This window comes from Pelophylax lessonae (genome assembly GCF_965119305.1).
Source record: "Pelophylax lessonae genome assembly, chromosome: 6".
NCBI lineage: Eukaryota > Metazoa > Chordata > Amphibia > Anura > Ranidae > Pelophylax > Pelophylax lessonae.
In genome coordinates, this window is record NC_138773.1 from 41,935,737 (window position 1) to 41,959,606 (window position 23,870).

General features: G+C 46.5%; 1 protein-coding gene across 1 annotated transcript in view; it reads right to left on the reverse strand.

Annotated features, from left to right (window-relative positions):
- The window catches only part of LOC309557672 (uncharacterized protein), a gene marked incomplete at its 3' end in the record, with an annotated part of 34,599 nt that extends 22,857 nt beyond the window's left edge, over positions 1 to 11,742 (reverse strand). The window contains exon 1 of the mRNA XM_082260458.1: positions 11,401 to 11,742. Within this exon, the coding sequence (XP_082116584.1) occupies positions 11,401 to 11,710 (310 nt within the window). The 5' untranslated portion in view covers positions 11,711 to 11,742. The remainder of the gene's footprint in view (positions 1 to 11,400) is intronic.
- Between the last annotated feature and the right edge of the window lie 12,128 nt (positions 11,743 to 23,870).

Below are 23,870 nucleotides of genomic sequence, written 5' to 3' on the forward strand. Positions count from 1 at the left end.
GAAGACACTGTGGCATAAACAATGCAAGGGGGGGGCCTGACAGCCCAATTCAAGGGGGGGGGGGGGGGGGAGGGGATGCGTACCGAAAAGTCCAGGAGAACCAAGTAACTGTAAGGTTACACACCCAACAGGTCACCATAGTAGAATCCCCCTCTAGGATGAACATGAGTGGGGGAGGGAAAACAAAACACCTCAACAAGTCGAACAGCACCACCAAGAAAACTCAAACACACAAAAAAAAACTCTACCATGCACACCAACACATCCACATTCACACACCCTTCCCCTACCCCCAAGTACCCACCCCCCACGGGGGGGGGGCATACTACATACATCTTATTCAACAGGATAAACCGCATAACAAGCGGGGCCACCCGGATTCAGTCAACAGATAAGCTGAAGGGCAGAGGGACATCAGCCCAGTACGAATCCTCCACATCAAGCCAGGGTTGCCAGACGTTAGTGAACTTTTTAGGACACCCTCTACTCTTATAAATCAGTTTATAGAGCGGTACATCACTCCGCACCAAAGCATAGAACTGCTGCATGGTAGGCGGTTCAACACTTTTCCAATGCAATAAAATAAGTTTCCTAGCATAGAACAATAGGATGCGGAGCAGGATCCTAGGACGCACACGGTGTATAATGTCATTCAACACACACAACAGGCCTACCTCAGGCGTACGAGGGACCGATAAATGCAGTTTATCATTAAAAAAAAGCAAAAATAGATGTCCAGTAACCGCTAATATGGGGACAGGACCAAAACATGTGAAGCAGATCTGCTGCAAGACAGCCGCACCTAGGGCAAGCGGCTCCCGGAGCTACCCCCATACGGACCAACTTCTGAGGTGTATAATGCAAATGATGGATGAATTTAAACTGTATTAACCTATGATTGGAACTAATAAGATCCTGGAAGCAAACCTCCGTGGCCTCCTCCCATGCCTCCTCTGTCAGCTCAGGCAGGAGTGCGACCCACCGGCCCATGGCCAATTTAAACGGGTCGCCACCCGCCGCCTGCAACCTCAAGTAAAACGTAGTGACCATTTTGGTCACCCCCGGGATAGACAATAGCAGCTCCATTGGGGACTCCTCGAGCTCCAGGGTCAACCCAGCAAACTGTGCACGGGCGGCGTGGCGTAGTAACAAGTATTTAAAGAAAAAACTGTTGCTCACACCATGGCGGGCCTTCAGGTCATCAAAAGAGACAAATTGAGTTGACCGAAAGACATGGGAGACATGAGTCACCCCAAGTCCAGACCACCAGCCCGATTCCGAATGACCATAGAGCTCGGGGAAGTTGAGATTATCCCACAACGGGGCATTGGGAGACACAGCGGGTGTCTCTAAAATCATTGTATTGCCAGCGTGCCAGGCCAGCCACCCAACCTCCATAGGAGAGGCACGAGAGCAGCGCCTGGGAACCGATCTGTGGAGAGCATCCAGAGCCTGCGTTTTCGAGCCATGTATGGCCAATACGAGAATGGTGGAGGAGTTCCCAGGAGAGTCGCCAAGGCAGTCATACAAGTAAGTAAGCTGGGACGCAAGAAAATACTTGTAAAAGGTCAGGAATTTGGAGGCCTGGAGAGAGGACCTAGCTATGCGAGGGCGGGACCCTGCCAGAAAAAATAAGTAAGGGCAGAATCTATTTTGTGGAATAAACGCCTGGGTAGAAAAACAGGGGAAGCCCGAAAAATATAAAGGAATTTTGGTAAGTAAATCATCTTAAAAATATTAATCCTTCCAATGAGATTCAGCGGCAGCGAAGACCAGGTACGCAGCCGAACCTCCATATGCGAAATTATAGGCTGGACATTCAAAGAGCTATAAGTCTGGAGATCAGTATGGACCTGAATCCCAAGGTATTTAAAGGCGGGACACAGGTGAACGCCGAAGCGCTGCAAAAAACAATAATCCACGGGCGGGCCAAGCGGAAAAGCCACCGATTTATCCCATCCCACTCTAAGGCCAGACACCCCGCCGAACTCCTCCACCACTCCCAGCAAGGCTTCAAAAGAGGACTCAGAACCATCAAGATAAATAAGTGCATCATCCGCGTACAGCGATATTTTACTCCTCCAGGCCGCCACAAAGGATACCGCCCACCGCCACCGTCTGTCGCACCGCCAGAGCCAAAGGCTCAATGGCAAGGGCAAACAGAAGCAGCGACAGAGGGCAGCCCTGCCTAGTACCTTGGTGGAGGGAAAAGGTCGCAGATACATCTTTGTTCGTACAGATTCTGGCTAGCGGCCGCGAGTAGAGCAGACGCACCCATTTAATGAATGAGAGGCCAAACCCCATTTTCGACATAACCTGCCAGAGGAAATCCCATCTCACAGTATCGAAGGCCTTCCTAATGTCAAGAGACAACACCAGGCCACTCCTGGCCTCCTTAGTTGCAGTGTATTGATGCAAATGGAGCCGGCGGATATTATCATACGTGCTCTTCCCAGGCATGAACCCATTCTGATCAGGATGGATAAGGATAGTTATAACCTTGGCGAGACGGGTAGCTAAAAGCTTGGCAAGGATCTTTACGTCACTGTTAAGCAGCGATATAGGTCGATATGAGTCACACAACAAACCATCTTTGTCAGGTTTGGGCAGGACCACTATGAGAGCCTCCCGCATAGATGCCGGGAGTTCCCCCTCATCAAGGGCCACCGCATAGAGGTCCCGCAATCTACTGGCAAGTTCCCCGGGGTACTCTTGGTACCATTCCGCGGGCAAGCCATCAAGCCCAGGGGTTTTATTGGAAGGTAGGGAGCCGATAGCAGTCTCGATCTCGTCAGTAGTCAGAGGGGCGTCCAGCAACAGCCTGTGGGCCTCAGACAACATCGGAAAATCCAACGAGTCCAAAAACCCCACAAGCTCGGCTTCGTCAACCGTCCCCTGCTCCGAATACAAACCAGAGTAAAAAGAGCGAAACGTCTCATTAATATGCAGTGGATCCGCCACTACCGAGCCATCAGCCGTCCTAATCCGGGCAATCGAACGGTCCACGTAGTCCGCCCTGGAAAGATATGCCAGGAGCCTGCCATTCTTCCCACTATGTTCATGAAGTCTAGCTGCAAGATAGAGTTGCTGTTTACGGGTCATGTCAACCAAGTGTAGTTTAAGGGCAGTATTGGCCCCAACCAGGGCATCTCGAAGAGCAGGAGTAGGGTCAGCAGCGTAACGAGCTCGCGCAGCGGCCAAGGAGTCATCTAACTCACGCAAAGTAGCCCGGCTGGAACAGCGATGGGCTGCAATACGCAAGATGTAGGCTCCCCGGGTAGAGGCTTTAAACGCATCCCAGAGAGACCCCGCGGCAGAGGATTGGGCATTAAACTCCCAGTACGTGTCCATATCCTGAAGGACCAGTTCCCGCAGTTCAGGTGCGGAGACCCATAAAGGGCTGAGCCTCAACATCCGAAAGGCGACCCTATGGCCTAACGTCAAGTCAACCTTAAGTACAGAATGATCTGATAGCGTCTGAGAAACATAATCCACAGAGTGGACCAATGGCGTCATGTCGGGTGAAGTCAGGGCATAGTCAAGCCTGGAAAGAGCATTGTACGTTCTAGATTGGCAAGAGTAAACCCTCGCCACCGGGTGGCTCAGGCGCCAGACATCCGCATAACTATAAGAGGCACACCACTGACTGAACAGCCTAGACTCATGCTGGAGGGGCCTCAAACGGTCCAGGACAGGGTCCAGAACCGAATTAAAGTCCCCCAGCAGGAGAGTGGGAACACAGGGTAACCCAGCCAACCCCACACTCAGGTCAGAGAAAAAAGCAGCCGTAACAGGGGGAGACACATACACCACCATCAGGAGGAGCTGTACCGCATGAATGTTGCAAAGTAAAAAAATGTAGCGGCCATACGGGTCAGTGATCACCCTGGAACACACAAAGGGCAACCCCTTACGGATCAGGATGGAGACCCCCCCTAGCGTAATTGGAGTAAGTGGAGTGGTAAGAACTGGAGACCCAATGCTTGTGCAGCGCACGGGTGCGAGAGCCAGTCAGGTGCGTCGCCTGCAAACACAGGACATGCGGCTTATGGCTCTTCAGAAAATTAAATAGCATGGCCCTCTTAAATTTAGAATTGAGACCCCTTACATTCCAGGAGACACCCGTGACATAGAGAAAACGTCGAAAAAACAAGGAAGGGGTGTGGAACCCAAAAAACGGTATTCCCCGATACAGCTGCATGACCCCGGGGGCAGAGGAAGGCAACAGAAAACCAGTCACACACACGCACACCGCACACTCCCACACACAACCAACAATACGACAAAGACATAAGACAATGGGGGGACAGGGCTAACAAAAAAAAAATATATAGCCCTAGCCCCCCGGCGCAAGAACAACCAGGGAGAAAAAGAAGGAGGGGGGAGGGGTAAAAAACAAAATAACCCCTCAGAATCCCCTGCCCGGACGCCTAAAAGAAAAGAAAACAAAGCAAGGCGCTGGCTTTATCCCAAAACTGTAAAGCTATCTGGAGGCGAGAGAACGTGGCCAGCCAGGGTCAGCCGGCTAAGACCAACCTGGGCAGTGCCCCCAGCATGCAAGGAAATAAAGTACTCAAACTTTAACGGCAAATGTTCAACAAGTCAAGAAGAAAAAATTTGAGAAAGGGGGAAACAAAACAAGGCAGCCCTGAGCACACAGAGGGGGAGCTCCCCTTACAAACAGGGCAATAAGGCATCCTAACACTCCAGAAAAAAGATCCAAGAGGTCCTGGACGGGAGACGGCCATCTTGAAACCGAACCAAGCTTCAGCCGAGAAGACAGATCAGGTATCAGGGGTACGGTGTCCAGATGCTCGGTCTTGGCGAGGCAGGGACTCCAACCAGGAAAAAACAGCGGCAGGAGACTGGAAGAAATGTGCTTTATCTTGATAGGTGACTCGGAGGGTAGCAGGAAACATCATGGAGTATTGCATAGCCCTTTCCCGGAGCATTTGCTTGGCCTGCTGATATTTAGCCCGCAGAGTGCGGACCACCGGAGAGTAGTCCGGTAAAGAGAAACCACCGCATTATCGATCTTCAGGTTCCCCTTAAGTCTGGCAGAACGAAGGATGGAGTCTCTGTCCCTGTAGTTCAGAAAGCGAATTATCACAGTGCGGGGGGGGGGGGCTGCCCACAGGGAGAGGCCTACCTGGAACCCTGTGAGCCCGTTCAATAACAAAGCATGAGGACAGGGAATTCTGGCCAAACTCCTCCTGGAACCAGCTTTCCAGGAAGGACACAGGGTCAGACCCCTCAACCCGCTCAGGCAGCCCTACTGGCCGAACATTGTTACGGCGTAGACGGTTCTCCAAGTCGTCCATCTTGTCTTCCACAGTTTTAAGTCTCCTCCCGCACTGTTGCAAATCAGGGACCAAGGGGTGTACGGTGTCCTCTAAGTCACTAATACGATGCTCAGTCTCTGTGACACGATCCCGGACCTTGCACATGTCCTGGCGCATAATGGTGATGTCTAATTTAAGCTCTTCTACCTTCCCCATCAGGTCAGAGTGGTTTACCTTAAGGGCCTGCAGGACATCCTTCAGGGTGGGTTCCCGCACCGGATCGTCATCGATCCCATCCGCGCTAGGGGACGTCTGGGAGAGGAGCTCCGGAGGAGCGGAGGCACCCGGTGAGGGCGGTGGAGAGGCTCCGGATGCCTCCCCAAACAGATCCGGAGTGGAGGCCGGGGAAGGCAGAGGCATGGTGGAGCGGCAGCCATCTTGACAGGACCGGGTGGTAACGCTCATCCTGGCCGGAGGCTGCTTTTTCCTCTTGCCCATCCACCGAAACAACAACTGGAGGCGCCAAGATTAAGGTACCGAACTCCCGCAGCTGAAAGAACCAAAAAAGGAGCGTAGGATCCAAAGGATGGAGCAGGATTGCATCAAGGGGAGCTCAGAGCCGCCAAAAGCACGTCCGCATACATGCCCCGCTAGCCACGCCCCCTCTGCATTTGTTTAATATGTTCCTAAAGCATTCCCATTTTTCCTCCGTGGTCAGTGTTCCCAGGGTTTGGTCCCAGTTTACCCTTTCCATCATGGAGCACAATTTGGGAAAGTTTGCCCTTCTGAAGTTTAGGGGTTCTTAAGTTCCCCATTTGCCTTGTTATATTGTTATTTACGCTAAATGTGATCATCCTGTGATCACTAGAGCCCAGGTAGTCCGTGACTCCTACCTCCGAGATTAGGTCTGGGTCATTAGTGATCAATAGATCCAGGACTGCATTTTCTCTAGTAGGAGAATCCACCAACTGAGACATGTAGTTATCCTGTAAGGTTTCCATGAATAGATGAGCCTTCTGTGAGTGTGTAGTCCCCTCTTCCCAGTCAATATCGGGATAATTGAAGTCCCCCAATACGATGACTGATGCCAGTTTTGCCACTTTTCCCAATAGTGATATAAATTCCAGCTCTACCTCCTCCCTTTGGTTGGGTGGCCTATAGCAAACCCCCACAATTACTTTTCTCTTTTCTTCTTCCCCGTGGAGTTCTACCCATACGGATTCTAACTCCATACTCATCCCTTCCGTAATATCACTCCTCTCTATCACCCTTACATTGTTCTTGACATAGAGACATACCCCTCCCTCTCTTTTTCCTGCCCTGTCCTTCCGGTACACCGAATACCCTTGGATATTGGCCAGCCAGTCATGTGAGGGGTCGAACCAAGTTTCCGTTATTCCCACAAGGTCTATGTCCTCCTCATGTACTAACATTTCCAACTCATCCATTTTATTAGCTAGGCTCCTGGCATTAGTGTATACCCCTCTCAGTTTTGTGTAAGTTGATAGTGAATGGTGATTATTTTTATTCCTGTTCGGTCTGAGGTTTTCCAGTACAGACCCCCCCCATTGATGCTATGGAACTACTGTCGCTGTTGACTCTAATACTGCCTTCTGTCCTTTGCTCCCTCCTGACTGACTCTACTTCTGAGCCCTCCCCCCCCCCCCCCCCCGTCTCCTAGTTTAAAAGCCCCTCCAACTTGGTGGCCATCTTTCTCCTCAAAAGAGCTGTACCATCCCCATTAGGGTGCAGCCCATCCTTACTAAAGAGCCGGTAGCCGACTGAGAAGTCAGCCCAGTTCTCAATGAACCCAAACCCCTCCTTCCTACACCAATTCCTCAGCCACTTGTTAAGTTCCCTTATCTCCTTCTGCCTCTCCTGTGTGGTTCGAGGTACTGGCAGTATTTCAGAGAAAACCACCTTGGAGGTCCTATTCCTCAATCTATTCCCTAAGTCCCTGAAATTGTTCTTTAGGATCCTCCACCTTACTCTTACTTGGCCATTAGTGCCCACATGCACCATGACCGCTGGGTTATCCACAGCCCCACACAAAAATCTGTCTACCCAATCCGCGATGTGCTGAACTCGAGCGCCCGGTAAACAACATACTGTCTGGCTACCGCAATCGTTTCAACAGACTGCCCTTTCTGTCCTGATGATTGACTCCCCCACTACCACAACCTGTCTAACCTTTCCTGAATCTCGGCCCCCCTTCTTCCTGGAGCTGCCACTCCCCTGGCAGCTGGGGGAGGGCGCCTGCTCCAGCACTGCCACCCCTGAACTGATATCCCCCTCAACCTGCAGCTTGGCACATTTGTTAGGGTGTACCAACTCAGGACTGGCCTCCCTGGCACTCATCCCTCTACCCTTCCTAAAAGTCACCCAACTGCCTACCTCTGATGCCTGTGTCTCCTCTACTCCTCCCTCCTCTATGCCAGCCCCTGCCAGCGCCTGATGGGTAATGTCCAAGCTCCTTTCCAGGTTGTTGATGCTAGTGTTGCCACTATGTTTTCTAGATCCAGGATCTGGGTTTCCAGAGAAACAAGTCGCACACATCTTGCACAGCAGTATTCGCCCTTGATTGGTTCATAAAGGAACACATACATGCAGCAAGAAGTGCACTGGGTGGCATCCCCAATCCTGTTGGACATTATTACCCTCTACTCTATGGGGATAATTAGTAACAACCTACAATTCCTTACCTACTCTACTCCTATCTGGTACTAAACCTGGAGTACTCACCAGTCGCTAAGATACTCACCAGTCACTAAGATACTCACCAGTCACTAAGATACTTACCAGACCTCCCGGGTACTCAGTCGCAGAACACAGTCAGTCAGTCAAGGGGCACAGTCAGTCAAGGGGCACAGTCAGTCAAGGGGCACAGTCAGTCAAGGGGCACAGTCAGTCGAGGGGCACAGTCAATCAAGGGGCACAGTCAGTCGAGGGGCATAGATAGTAAGTTGCAGAGAAAGGTCAGTCACTGAGCACGGTCAGGCAGTCACTGAGCACTGTCAGTCAGTCACTGAGCACTGTCAGTCAGTCGCTGAGCACAGTCAGTCACTGAGCCAGTCAGTCAGTCACTGAGCCAGTCAGTCGCAGAGCACAGTCAGTCAATTTCTTCATTATCCAAAAAATTGTGACAAAAATGTACAACTTCAAAATACTTGCAATGCCTCTTATTGAATACCTTAGGGTGTCTACTTTCCAAAAAGGGGTTATTTGGGGGGTCATTTTTTACTGTCCTGGCATTTTAGAGGCTCAAGAAAAATGAGATAGGCCATCAGTATGTAGCACCCTCCTAGGTAGGTGCTAGGTAAAAGCATCTTATGTTCTTTCTGCTTATCAGGGGAGCCTGATCTGTTAGGTTGCCTGTTGCATGTCTCCCGGTGTGATTCACTGGGTCTGAGGGAGTGTCCCCACTGTATCCAATAAGGGAGCTTGTTGGACAGTGGAGGAAACCCAGCCAGTGACACATTGGCTTTTGTGGGAGTCTCAGTAGGTGGGCACTCTTGCAGGGCATCATGGGATTGCTCATAAAAGCCAGGGGGACATGTGACAGGGGGCCTTTGGCAGGAAGCAGAGTCCCAGGAGGAGGCTGACGGCTGGTCTCTCCTGCTGCTGTATGAGGAAGGTGGTCTTAGACAGTCGGTCTAGTGAACCAGGTGTGAAGCTGAGCTGCAGAGGATCCAGTGAAGCTGACGGTGGAGCTGCTGGCAGAGTCTTCCGGGAAAAACAGTGTCTGTGAATACCAGGGGACTTGCCAAAGGGTCTGCCCAGGAAGGGGCACCACTCCAGTGAAGTCAGAGGATCAAGGGGTCAGCTTACACAGAGTGTCAGATTAAAGGGGGTGCTGTATAGAACCCTGAAGAGCAGGGACAAAGGGGGTGCCGAGTAGGACCCTGAAGAGCGATTCACAGTACAGTACAGTTCATCTAATTCTTCTTCACTTAGTGGCAAGGTGAAGCAGTGGCCTTGCCGCACTCAGCTTTATTCATAAGTCCCAGCAATTGTGCATAGTTTATTCAATTAGAGTATCCCACTAATCCCTTCTCCCATCCCAGTTCTCCAATAAAACAACAAAAAACCCCAAACCCCTGGACTTTTTTCTGACTGAGCCAAGCACTTACAATATGCTATATTGCCAAGTTGTTGGTATGGGTAACCCAGGGGAATCCGTAACCAGCAGCTCCCATGGGAGTAGTGCTTCAAGTGTGTGTATATATATATATATATATATATATATATACACACACACACACCATAGTTTGTAGATTCTGTAACATTCAAACAGACTATAATAATAATAATAATAATAATAATAATATTATACACGGATTTGGGTTATTTTTCCTGAACAAATGTAACAGGATACATTTTGGCCTACATTTATGAAGAAAGATTATTTGTTTGCAACATTTTATAGCATAAACAAAGAAAAAGTTTTGTTTTCAAAATTTTCATTTATATACCAAAAAATAAAAACCCAGTGGTGATTAAATACCACCAAAAGAAAGCTCTATATGTCCCAAGATATGATAAAAATGTAATTTGAGTACAGTGCTGCATTACTGAGTAATTGTCTTTCAAAGTGTAACAGCGCTGAAATCTGAAAAAATGGCCTGGGCAGGAAGGGGGTGAAAGTGTCTGGTATAGAAGTGGTTAAATTGCATACAGTCCCTATCTCATATATACTAGGGCCAATTTACCTACCCAGCATGTCTTTGGAGTATGAGAGGAAACCCACGCAAGCACTGGGAGAACATACAAACTCCATGGGTCCTGGCCAACATTCAAACTAAGGACCCCAGGGCTGCAAGTAGGATGTTCTAACCTCTAAGCCAATGTGCTGCCCTATATATCCGCCTGGAGCTGGGCTTTATAATTTAAACACACACAGTTTGGGCATTTAAAACTGAAGAACAAAGTTGGCTTATTTCAGAGTTCTTCTTTAGGCTGAGTTCACACTGATGTGAAATGGATGCGGGTTTCCCTGCTTCCAATTGACATGACAGGAGAGTGTTGATCGACTCTCAATGGAGCCCGTTCACACAGCTCTGTGTTGGCCATGGTCTGGTTTGCGGAAGAGTTTTGTGCACCATTGGCTCAGGTTCAGGTCCGAATTCAGGCAAAAATTCAGACCTGATTCGCCCCTAAAACAGAGAACATGGACGCACTGGATGTGAGCCGCTCTGCAGCGTGTCTGAGCCCAGCCTTAAAGTAGAGCTAAAGTTAAAACTTTTTTTTGCTCTGCAGCGTGTCTGAGCCCAGCCTTAAAGTAGAGCTAAAGTTAAAACTTTTCTTTTCTCATTTTGGCTAGAGTAAGGGATTGTTATAACCCCTGACATTTTTTTTTTTTGTCATATGTGTCCAATTGGGGAGATTTCCCCTCATCTCCTGTCCCATAGCCAAAATCACCAGAATCACCAAAGCTGGTTTCCCCTCTATTATATAAATAGAAATGTATATTATATATAAATATATTATATAATAAATAAATACATACGAATTTATATTATATTATATAAATCTATTATATAAATAGAGATTTCCCCTCTATTCCTGTTCTGGTGACAACCCAAAATTGGGGATGTTTTACAGTGATAACGGTCACCAGGACAAATAGAGAGGATGAATATCCCTAAGGGTCCTTTCACACGGGCTCACCACCCGCCGGAGTCCGTTCTGCTCAGCGGGGGATCGATCGATCCCCGCTGAGCAGGCAGATGACAGCTCCGTCTCCGCTCTGTGTGCAGAGGCAGGGCTGTCATACCCCCGCTTTCCCCTAGGGGGAGATCGGATGAGAACGGACCGCCTGTCCGTTCTCATCCGATCCGATCCTCCAGATAGATGGAAAATAGTGTTTCCATTTGTCCAGATTTCATGGACAGGATCGGATCGGGTGTCAGCGGAGAGGTCACCCACTGCCCCATAGGGATGCCTGAAAAACTGACAGGTGGATCGGATCGGATCGCCCGTGTGAAAGCGGCCTAAGAAGGGCGCAGACAGCAATTAAACCTGACAAGATTTCTAATCCTTCTGCACTCTATTAAAAAAAAGTTTTGCCTTTAGTGAAACTTTGAGTGCAGAGAGAGGCTAATTCTAATAAAATACTCACTGAACTGAGCACAGATCTCCAACTTTTCGGCTTCATTCAGCTTATTAAGCCCTCGGTTGTCCACCATAACCAGCTGGGGTGTCAGTTGATATTCCTGTCTGCCTGTGGTCACTTCCTCATGGTTGGATGCAGATCGTGCCAGGTTCTGGTACCCCTGATCCCGCATTACAAAGAGACAGGAGTTAACAAAGGCAGATTTCCCGTGTCCTGCCATTCCAAACACCTGCAGGAGAACCCTCTGAATTCCATGGTTGGGATTCTGCAGAGTGCGACCTGGAACATAGCCTCGGATCCTCTCCCTCTGATCCATTCCGAGGTACCTAACAAGCAACCGAAAAAAGTAATAAACACTTCAAAGACAAGCAAGAAGAGAGACTATTGATAGAGAATGTAGTCTAAACTGAAAGTAAAGTGGAAAATGAAAGTAAGGACATGAAGTTTGGGGGCTGGGTGAGGAAAGGATCCTCATCCTCTTGTTGAATGATGACGGTTCATTCTGCAGACCTCGACATTAACAGAGATGCATTGCGGACACACCTGACATTTTCTCAATGTGAATAACATTTACAGGTTAATTTACTAAAAGCAAATTGACTGTGCACTTTGCAAAGTTGCAATTGCCCTCTGTAAATGCAGTTGCTTCAGTAAATGAGGCGTGGCTTCACTTTGCAAAAAGTACTCAATAACATGCAAGGAAAATGAAAAAAAAAAAAAAAAACAGCATTTTTTTGCTTGCGCATGATTGGATGATGGAAGTCAGCAGAGCTTCTGCTCATTTACTAAGCTCTGGAGCAAATGCTATTGCAGAGTGCACTATTTGCCTTTAGGAAATCAACCCCTTATGCCCCGTACACACGTACCGATTGTCGGCCGTAAATATTCGGCCGACGACCGATCGGCCGATTGTAGGCTTGTTAGTATGATGCTTCCGACAGCCGACAGCGCACTTTCGGCCGAAAAGAATCTGTCGTGCAGGCATTAAAATTTTTGTTGGCCAACACCAGAACGGCCGATTGTTCGTCAGTCAGTACAGAATTCGGCCGACAATCAGCAGATTTGCAAGACTGGGCATGCTCAGAGAAGAAAAAACACAGGGAAAGTTAACCATCACATGACATCACTTCTGCAGTCGGCTGTTGTTGGCCGACAAAATTCGTGTGCAGTCTTTAGCACTTTTCAGCGGACAGGACAGCCCTGGACAAAAGACGGCTGATCGGTCGGCCGACGATCGGTACGTGTGTACGACGCATTCGTTTCATGAAGCATGCTGTATTATGAACAGCTGCCAATTTTCAAAATAAAATAAAGTATTTCTCTTTTTCCTCACGCTCTTGGCAACCACTTCTACACTTTGTGTGCGCTTCAACAGCAGCTGCACATCATTGCTCTGGGCTATCTGATGATGACAATGGTGGACCATGCCTGCTGGCCATACATTATACAATTCTCCCATTCAGTTTCCTTTAGCTTTACCTTCAACTATGTAGAGGAAGGGCCTGCCTGATTGCATACAAACTGAAAGTGTTTAGGTCTGACCTCATATTATATGGTTTTGGTAAATCTAAAGGAAATTTGTATGTAGCAGGTTTTCCAGGCATTGGGCCTGAGGTGGGTCTGCCACTGTTACCGGTAACACTTCCAACACATTTAAGTTGACAACCCCAGTGTGAGATTGGAGACAATGACCATTCTGGCATCTTTGGTTGGTTTTGTTTATTTTGTAATGGGGATGGGAGAAGGGAATGAGTGGGATACTCCTCTGGCTCAACTAGGTTTAACTGGGACTCCTTACAGAAAAATGCCTGTTAGCGCTGTCTTTGACGCCAGCTGAATGCCGACCAACGCTTCCTGGCGCTTGACGATACCGTTTTGCTGAACTGTGCTAGAACTTCGACTTTAACTTTCTGGTTAACTCAGAAGATCCAGGACTGTAATACATTTGACTCCTGACACTCTAGCTCAAAAGTCCGGTGAACAACTCCCTCCAGCCCTTCACTGACTGAGGTAGCTATTTGTAACTGCTTGTGCTGCAGAAACTCTCAACACTGCACACTGCACACTGTACACTTAACTGTTCTGGGCCCAACCGCTGGCTCCCCCTTTACACTTCAGGGTCCTCTCACTAGGCACCGCCTCTGACACTTCAGGGTCCTCTCACTAGGCACACCCTCTGACACTTCAGGGTCCTCTCGCTAGGCACCGCCTCTGACACTTCAGGGTCCTCTCACTAGGCACACCCTCTGACAATTCAGGGTCCTCTCGCTAGGCACCGCCTCTGACACTTCAGGGTCCTCTCGCTAGGCACCCCCTCTGACACTTCAGGGTCCTCTCACTAGGCGCCCCCTCTGACACTTCAGGGTCCTCTCACTAGGAGCCCCCTCTGACACTTCAGGGTCCTCTCGCTAGGCGCCCCCTCTGACACTTCAGGGTCCTCTCACTAGGCACCCCCTCTGACACTTCAAGGTCCTCTCGCTAGGCACCCCCTCTGACACTTCAGGGTCCTCTCGCTAGGCACCCCCTCTGACACTTCAGGGTCCTCTCGCTAGGCACCCCCTCTGACACTTCAGGGTCCTCTCGCTAGGCGCCCCCTCTGACACTTCAGGGTCCTTTGCTAGGCGCCCCCTCTGACACTTCAGAGTCCTCTCACTAGGCACCCTCTCTGACACTTCAGGGTCCTCTCACTAGGCACCCCCTTTACCGCTAGCTAGCTTCTGGATCCCTTGGACCTTCACCGGAGTGGTCCCTTTTAAGCTGGGCAGACCCCTAGGTGTAGTTCACAGTACTCACGAACTTGGAATGCTTTCCTGGAAATGAACCCCTCTATCTCCACTGGTCCTCTGCACACTGGATCCCTCTACAGCTCAGCTCTCTCTGTACTCTCAGGCAAGCCAACCGAGACAACCGATCCTTCTGACAGGAGGAGAGACAGCCGTACCCTCCCTCCTGGGACACTGCTTCCCGCCAAAGACGCTGTGTCATGCACTCCCCTCAAACTTATACCCACTCCCAGAATGTTGTGCAGCAGAATCTGCCTTCTGGGGTAGATACAAGCCTGAATGTGCCTCTGGTTGGGTTTCCTCCACTGCCCAATGAGAATCCTCTCATGGAGCACAGTAGGGAGACTCCCCTCTCAGCAGCCACACCTGGGAGACATGACAGCCTAGCTGAAAATCATGGCCCTGCTGTTAGGCAGCCAAGGCCCACTATTCTTTACCTAGCACCTACCTTGTAGGGTGCTACATGTACAAGAAAATTGTATAAAGAATTGCCAGCCCAATGTGTGACAGTACAGCTGCCTATAATCTTCAAAAATGGGCCAGGGTGACAACGCAAGAGAGCAATTTGGAGACAGTTGTCAGCCTATAACAGGAAATGTCTGAACAAAAATCTTCATGGCAGGATCAGCAGCTAATATTTGAATTAAAGCTGCAGATATAAAAAGAATGAAAACAACTTTTGAAGTTACATTACAGTGAACTTGTGTTTTGGACACACAAGGCAAAGCAACAGGTGAAACATATAGTGAAACATATTGTATTCTGATAACTGTATGATGATAACACCTGTGGAATTAATTGCATTCATTATATGCATTTAGTTTTTAATTTACCATACCTTTGTAGCACTACCCCCTCAGGAGCCACTTGATAGACCAGCCTTTCTCAGCCTTTTCAACACAGAGGAACCCTTGAAATAAATTTCTGGTCTCGGGGAACTCCTGCTAAAAATGAAAAATCTACAACTCATGACACATTAGTGTGACAGTCAGTGAGAAGAATGCTCCTTACTCTTCTCATCATTGGGAAGAATTACCCCCTTAGAGAGAGCTAAAAGGAACAATGGTGTCATTGGAAACTTATCTGAGAGGAAGAAATTGCTCAAGGAACCTCTAGCAACCTCAGGAGGAACCCTAGTTGAGAAATCCCGTGATAGATGGATCCTTCTGCCACTTCCAGCGATGCACCTGCCCTAACTGTCCTCTACATCACTAACATACCAGTAGTATAAAATGGGCTATATTAACAAACCAAAAGACCTATGGAGGAAAACGTCAGACTAAATAGTAGAACAAAGACAATACAAGCTTAAAGTGTTAGAATAGCCCGAAGCAAAATAAAAATAAGCGCAGGGCTAACATGACAAGGGGGCCAGGGTAAGTAGGCAAGGAAAGGGTTAATGTAAGTATAGAAAGTTTTTGCCCCTTTGGGATTGGTGGGCTTCAGTGGGGGGGAGGGACTGTTGATACCAAGTAGGAGGGCTGGAAATCTTCCCTTCATCTTGGAAGAAGACACGTGGATGAAGAATGTTCCCGCCCGCCCGCCCACCCCTGTGAAGGTGCAGTTATTCCTTAAAGCGGAGTTCCGGCCACATACACATTTTTTACCTAAAAATACCCCCTAATCCTAAACTAACCACAATTACACTAGCAATAACCCCACATTACAGTAGAGTACAGTAAATTAATATAGATAAAATCTTACCTTTAAAATTGATTGCAGAGTGTGGCCATCTCCGGTGTGGGCATCTGAAGCCGCTGTGTCCCCCCGCTGTGTCCTTCTTCCTGGTTTCAGCTACCCAGAATGCCGATCGCAATCTCGCGCATGCGCAGTAGATTGGGATTGGCAATCAGAGTAGCGGCCGGCCATTCGCAATGCATCCTGGGATTGATAACGCTCATTTCTCAGGACGCAATGCAAAGGAGGAAGTGACATCAGGGGGCTGCTGCCGCACAAGGAGGAAGAGGAAGGAAGGTAAGTTAATTTTCATTTAAAATAAGGTAAGTAAAAAAAAATAAAAATATTAACCAATTCTTTTTCAGGTTTGTTTACTCCACCTGATGCTGCAAAGTTTTTTTTTTAGAGTGGAACTCCGCTTTAAGTGGTCATCTTGCCATGGCGGTTGGGGTTTTTGGAGGCGTTTTAAAATCTGCTCTGATTATTATATATGGAGACCCATCTGAGGTATGGAGTCCCCTGTGGAAGGACAGTTAACGGTGGGTTAACTGGTAAGCTAAACTGAGAGGTATCTGCAGAATGTTGAGGTTGTCCCAGAGGCGGCGCGGTGCGGCTGGGGACCGTGGAAGTAGTTACGCAGATACCAGCGTGGATTTGATAATTGGGGCCTCCAAAGATCAGCAACCTTATGTTTATTGTTATGTCTATTGTTATTGGATTATTTAATGTTGTTCCTGTTTTTAAGGAACGTTTGTGTTATTTAATTGGTTAATAAATGGTCGTTACGGTCAAATTTTATTCCAAAGTGGTGTCTTGGTGGGTATTTAGTTAAGTTGGGGGTATTAGAGTGTTATAGGCCAGTGGCCTTTATTTCTGGGGAGTGCTGATTACATCTGTGGTACCTTAGTCAAGTAAACCTCAGATACGAAATATGAACAAAGCATATCTCTCTATGAACACTATGAGCTGCTTTGTTTTTGATCCCGGTATGATGCATATGGTGAAGAGTAGGGATGATCGAACTTTTGAAAAGTTTGGTTCGACCAGAACACCCGAACTTCCCGAAAGTTCGGGTCCGGATTCCAGAACCCCATTGAAATCAATGGGACCCGAACTTCAGTAATCAAAAAACACAATTTTGAAGCCCTAAAACCCAATAAATGCCCCTAAAAAGTGCCTAGGGTTCTGGGTCATGCCCCAGGGACTATTAATCACACAAAAAAAAGTTCTTAAAAATTGTCGTTATTGAAAAAATTATTGAAAAAAAAGAGATTTCTTTGGATTTAGTGTCTGGGGGGTCTAAAAAGTGTACCTGTGAAGTTTCAGCTCTGTAGCATGTCCAGAACCAGAAAAAAAAACTGATTATTTTTCTTAGAATTTTTATTACCGCAGGGATGTGGCTCCGCTCCTATCACACCTATATGTGTGTATGTGTATATATACATATATGTGTGTGTGTATATATACCCCTATAGAGAAGTTCAGATGTTTTGCCTGCCTCCAAAGACGCCCAAAAAATGCCCAATAAACGCCTGCAACAAAAACGCCCAGGTGTGTTGTTGCAGGCGTTTATTGGGCATTTTTTGGGCGTCTTTGGAGGCAGGCATAACATCTGAACTTCTGTATAGGGGTATATATACACACACACATATATGTATATATACACATACAAACATATAGGTGTGAAAGGAGCGGAGCCACATCCCTGCAAATAATTTCATTAGCGCATGGATGGGGTTCCGCTACTTTCACACCTATATATGTGTATGTGTATAAATACATACATGTGTGTGTGTATATATATACCCCTACACAGAAGTTCAGATGTCATGCCTGCCTCCAAAGACGTCCACAAAAAAGCCCAATAAACGCCTGAAACAAAAACGCCCAGGTGTGACAGGAGCGGAGCTACAATCCTGCTCTATTGCAATTCTAAGACAAACAATCTTTTTCTTATGGCGGTCACCCTGACATGGATGAGTTCGGTCACCCTGGCATAGCAGTCAGAGTCAATTCACCCTAAACTACACAACGGTCACCCTGACACTTAACACTTTCCCTACAGAAACTAGATTATTGAATCTAACTATAGTGGTATATAGTACCCTAACTACACTAGGTATCCCTTTCCTCACACTAATAATTGCTAAATGACACTTTTGCAGCAGGAGTAACAGAAATGCTTCCACTCTCTTTCACATCCCTGTATTACAGTGCTAGCGATTTGGCGGGGCTATGTTATATACTGGGGGGCGTATTCACTACTGATTGGCCTCTGGACCCCCTAGTCACTCCAATCACATTCCTAGCATCCTCCTGCCCTCTCAATTGACTTTTACTGATGTTTCTGGTCCAATCACAGGCTTTTAAAGCCCAGCTCCTGTCCCATTGCATTTTGGTTGGTTCTGGTTGCCGAAGTCCGAACTTTTTCCGCAAAAAGTTCGGAATTCGGCCGAATTTCGAACAGTCAATGTTCGGGTCGAACCGATGGTTGACCCGAACCATTCGATCATCCCTAGTGGAGAGGACAGAGGAGTATAAACCCCTAGTGGGGTTGCAGGCATTGTATGATCTCCTATGACAAAAAGGTCCATCAGCTGAGGTGAGTGCACGACCTGAGCAATGTGGGAAGTTATTGGTGCTGTTTGCAAGAAAGCGTTTGATGCACAGAAGCTGCATGAATGAAGCACTGTGGTAGATTAGACTCTAATTATATATGTGTTGAGTGTGGATTTACAGTATGGACTTATGATTTCTAGGTGTTGGAGCGCATTTGATCTATTTATATACTTGTTTACACTCACTGGCCACTTTATTAGATACATCTGTTTAAATTGCTAATCAGCCAATCACATGGCAGTAACTCCATGCATTTAGGCATCTAGATGTGGTGAAGACAACTTGCTGAAGTTCAAATAAAGAATCAGAATGGGGAAGAAAGGGGATTTAAGTGACTTTAAACATGGCATGGACGTTGGTGCCAGACGGGCCGTTCTGAGTATTTTAAAAATTGCTGATCTACTGGGATTTCCACACACAACCATCTCTCGGGTTTACAGAGAATGGTCCGAAAAAAAAGAAAATATCCAGTGAGCGGCAGTTGTGTGGATGAAAATGTCTTGCTGATGTCAGAGGAGAATGGGCAGAGATGAGATGATAAAAAGGTTTAAGATGATAGAAAGGCAACAGTAACTCAAATAACCACTCATTACAACCAAGGTATGCACAATACCATGTCTGAGTGCACAACACATCGAACCTTGAAGCAGATGGGCTACAGCAGCAGAAGACCACACCAGGGGGCAGTCCTGTCAACTAAGAAGAGGAGACTAATGCCCCATACACACGTGCAGATTATCTGCAGACTTTTGTCTGCAGACTTACCAAAACCATATAATATGAGGTCAAACCTAAACACTTTCAATTTGTATGCAATCCGGCAGGCCCTTGCACTACATAGAAAAGGTAAGTCTGCAGACAAAAGTCTGCAGATAATCTGCACGTGTGTATGGGGCATTAGGCTACAATTCGCACAAAATTGAACAATAGAAGATTGGAAAAACGTTGCCTGGTGTGATGGGACTAAATTTTAGCTGTGACATTCAAATGGTAGGGTCAGAAATTGGCATAAAGAACATGAAAGCATGGATCCATCCTGCCTTGTATCAATGGTTTAGGCTGGTGGTGTAATGGTGTGGGGAATATTTTCTTGGCACACTTTGGGCCCCTTAGTACCAATTGAGGATCGTTTAATTATCAGCTTTTATTTTTTCATGCAAAACCTTTTTCCAAAAAGGAAAAAAAAAACTGTTTGCTCTAACTGATTATAAAGTATTAGCTTGAGTTTGGCTTCAATTCGTTAGTGGTACTTATTCTGCAAATACAATTAACACTCCACTCTCCCCAGACTGACAATGCTGCTGCCTGATGTGCCTCCTGTGCTCATTCCTCCAGAGTTGTGTCTGCCTAATACTGGAGATGTATTACTGGTCAGAACAGAGGAAAAAAAAGGTGAAGAAAAGAAACCTGATGCAGCCGCTACATCTAATGATTGATAAGCTGCATTAAAATACATTTTTGGTTTTGGATTTAATACCACTTTAAGGTAACCACACATGGATCAAAATTCAGAATTTTGTCCATGTATGAGAACCGAGGTTGTACAGAAAAGCCAGAGCAGGGATTAGACAACCTGTATATGGAGCATATACATCTTATGAAATATCTCTGTGCAGAGGGTGGTTGCACTCAGTGCTTGGTAGGGTTCCTCCATAGTATGCTGTGCTGAGGTTGATGGGATCCTGGTACATGTAATGATACAGGGGCTTGGCCGTAAAAATAGGTAGTAGGGGTATCAAGAAATGCCTATAAAGAAAGAGATGCTCAGGGGTTTCTTGTATATATGTGCCTATGTATACCCCTGCTATGTATTTTCTGGAGCAAAGCTCCTTCATTGTTTGATTTATATGTGTAGCCAAGTGCTGGCTATGTTATTATTCAATACAGGAGACACTTCCAAGTGGAACTGTGACTGAGCCTTTTTCCCCTAGTGCCCAGTTTTGGGACAGCTACATCACTTCCTGTTAGCAGAGCAAAGACAATTCACCTGGCCAGCAGAGGATCTTGGAACCTGTAGTCCTGAGGCCAAAGCCCATGGTAATCCTGAGCGCTGATAGGAACTACATGTACCAGAGAGCTCAAAGGAGGAAAGGGATTCTGGGGGAGTAGATATTAGGAACTGAGAACGGCAGGCTTGCTCTCTTGGGACTGAGCTGGAGGACAGGAGTCTGTCACCCTTCAATTCGTTATTGGTACTTAATCTGCAAATACATTTAACACTCTCCTCTCCCCAGACTGACAATGCTGCTGTCTGCCTCCTGTGCTCATTCCTCCAGAGTTGTGTCTGACTAATACTGGAGATATATTACTGGCCAAATCACCAGGTTAAAACAGAGGGAAAAAGGCAAAGAAAAGTAACCTAATGCAGGCCCTACATCAAATGATTGATAAGCTGCATTATAATTCATTTTTGGTTTTGGATTTAATACTGCTTTAAGGTAGCCACACATGGATCAAAATTCAGAATTTCGATCCATGTATGAGAACCGAGGTTGTACAGAAGTTGATCTACCGATTGACTTCTGTACAACCAGCCTGTCAGATAAATGCCGGTTGATTGGTGACACTATCTATAGCTGGCATCTCCGATCAGTGTGTTCTGATGGTTAGGAAGTCTCCCCATTGTCAGAATACAATAGCTCAGTGGGATTGATTTCCCCACCCACACAGTGTGTGTGGATGAGGAAATTGTTTTTTTTTTTTTATTCGTTCAACCCGCTGGTTGAATGAAAAAAATGAATCATCTATAAACTGCCTTCGTTTCAGACACCTATGAACTAAAGGCGGATCCCTTGAGAACGTGCATGCGCACGAAACACGTGCCTGAAAGAGGTCTACCCACCGACGTCAAAGCCACTGCATCCTCGTGGTAGGAGCGGTGGCCATCTATTGTCTGATCCCATTGCAGCCTACCACTACCATGCAATGAACATACCTGGGCTTCATGCCCCTACGCTCCGTAGCAACAGTTCAAGGGTTCATACTGCTTACCATTTGGTTGGTATTTAGATTGGTGGAGGTGCATCATTCTGGAAGATCATTTCTTAGCACTTTGGGTGAAGTATGTTTATTTGATGTTGGATTTTGTCTGTTTTCTGGTGAGTGGTTTGGCACATCACATTTATCATTGCAACAACTTTTTGAATATACAGAAGATTCTTTCTGGCTCACGTCCCAGATTTATTATTGGGATTATATTTATTGTATACAACAGGACTTTTGTTTTATTAATTACAGTGTAGTGCTACACATTTTTTTCTATTATTGGTTGGATATTAACCATTTTTGTTTCAGTTCCTATATAATTATTCAACGCTCACTTATACTTTATTGGTTTTCAACTTTATTTTTTTCAGGTATTTATAGAGATTTATCCTGGATATAAACCTGCTTATATCCTTTACAGACACTCTAGATTGAAAGACAATACTGTACTTACCTTTTTAAAAACCATTTGAATAATCGTACTTCCTTGGGACTTAACAGTGTTACCATAAAAGTGGGGATTCAGCTATATAGACACTTTGTATATATTCCTGATATTTATTGAGGCTTCCACTTTCTGACTCTGCATTTATAGTGTTTGCTTTGTACAAGCTCTCGTTTATATGCTTTTTTGACTCAATGTGCATTGATCCTCCCCTGTTTTTTGGGGTAAAATCTTTTTTTTAAAAAACATTTCTGAGTCAAAAAAAGAGGTTTTTACGATTTTTCAGATCACACTCTATTTAAATTCCTTTATTTCTTATAGCAATAAAAACTTGACAGAGCATCCAACCCTCTCTAGCCAAAACTAGAAATACACTTTAAAGCGGAGTTCCGGGCACAGAAGTCATTTTTTAATAAACATACCCCCGGGACAGTCAGGGCTAGCACATTCCACAATGGCTAGCCTCTGATCTGTCCCGGTTCGCACTTACCTTTTAGAAGAAATACTTACTTATAAAATTTCTTCCACAGCGTTTCCATCTCTCTTGTGTGCAGCTGAAGCCGGCGCGGTCCTCTTCTGTGTCTTCTTCCGCGTCTTCTTGTCCCAGAATGCGCCTGCACCGGCCCCTCTCGTCACTTCTGCATCGCCCGGAAGTGACGAGCGGGGCCGGTGCCGTCGCATTGATTCCTGGGAGCGATGACGTTCAGCTCCCAGGAATCATAGCGAGACAGGAAGTGACGGGGTGAGCCTCGGCTCCGAGGGAGGAAGTACTCTGAGGTGAGTATTTACGATCTTCAATTAAAAGGTGAGTAAACAAAAAAAAAAAAAAATAACTATCCAATTCCTTTTCAGGTAATCTCGAACTAGCGGAGGGGCACAAAAAAAAAATATTGTTTTTGTGCCCGGAACTCCGCTTTAAGAATCTTCACTCAATACATTGTGTGAATATTTACTTAAATGATCCATTCATAAGGAAAGTGAATCGCAGTTTACTTCATCTGAACATGATTAGGCATCCAAAGTGAATTTGCTTTTGCTGTTTTCCACTCAACCCCTTCACGGATGCGGACCAAATTATAGGCCCCGCGTAAGTCCAATTTTGTAAACAGGGAAGCAGATCCTAATCTCTGGAAGAGTTCTGGTACCAAAGGAAGAAGGTAGCGATTTTTAACAGTGATTTTATTCAGTTCCCGGTAGTCTACACAGGGACGAAGAGAATGATCCTTCTCTACGAAAAAGATTCCTGCTTCCGCCGGGGAAGTGGAAGGATGAATGAACCCTTTCTTAAGACTTTTACTCCTTTACTCAAAACCTTTATTCAATTTGTTGAGAAACTTCACTCAATAAATTGAGTGAGGGCTCTTTCACACGGCCGCTCTGATTTTTTATTCCGCTGTGGCACTTTTTTTTTTTTTCACGGACAAGGATGACATTTGTGTCATCCGCTCCGTATGTCTGCATATCATCCCATCCGTTTGCGGATGATATACGGATATAATGTTGGTCTATGGGGATTGCGGATGTCAGTGGATGACACCGCTGACATCCGATTTTGCATCCTTTCCGTTTTTTAAATGGAAGAAAAATAGGGTTCTGTTCCGTTCCAAAAAATGGAACAGAACTGAAAGGACGAAAATCGGATGTCAGCGGATGCTGACATCCGCAATCCCATTGACATGCATTTTGTCCGTTTTTCATCCGCAAAAAAATGGGATGAAATACAGACATACGGAGCGCCCGTGTGAAAGAGCCCTAAAGGTTTTTCAACGCCTTCAGTAAATCAGAGTCATCTAAGTGCAAATTGAGCACAAAATTAGGAATTCTTTGGAAGTCCAGCTTTAATGAGAACCTGTGCTTTGATGTAATAGGGTCTCATTGATCCCACCTCCCCCCAGATGGACATACTATCCTTCCTTTCACTCACCACTGCTTCATTCAGCCATGAAGAGTGGAAGGAAAGCCTTGTG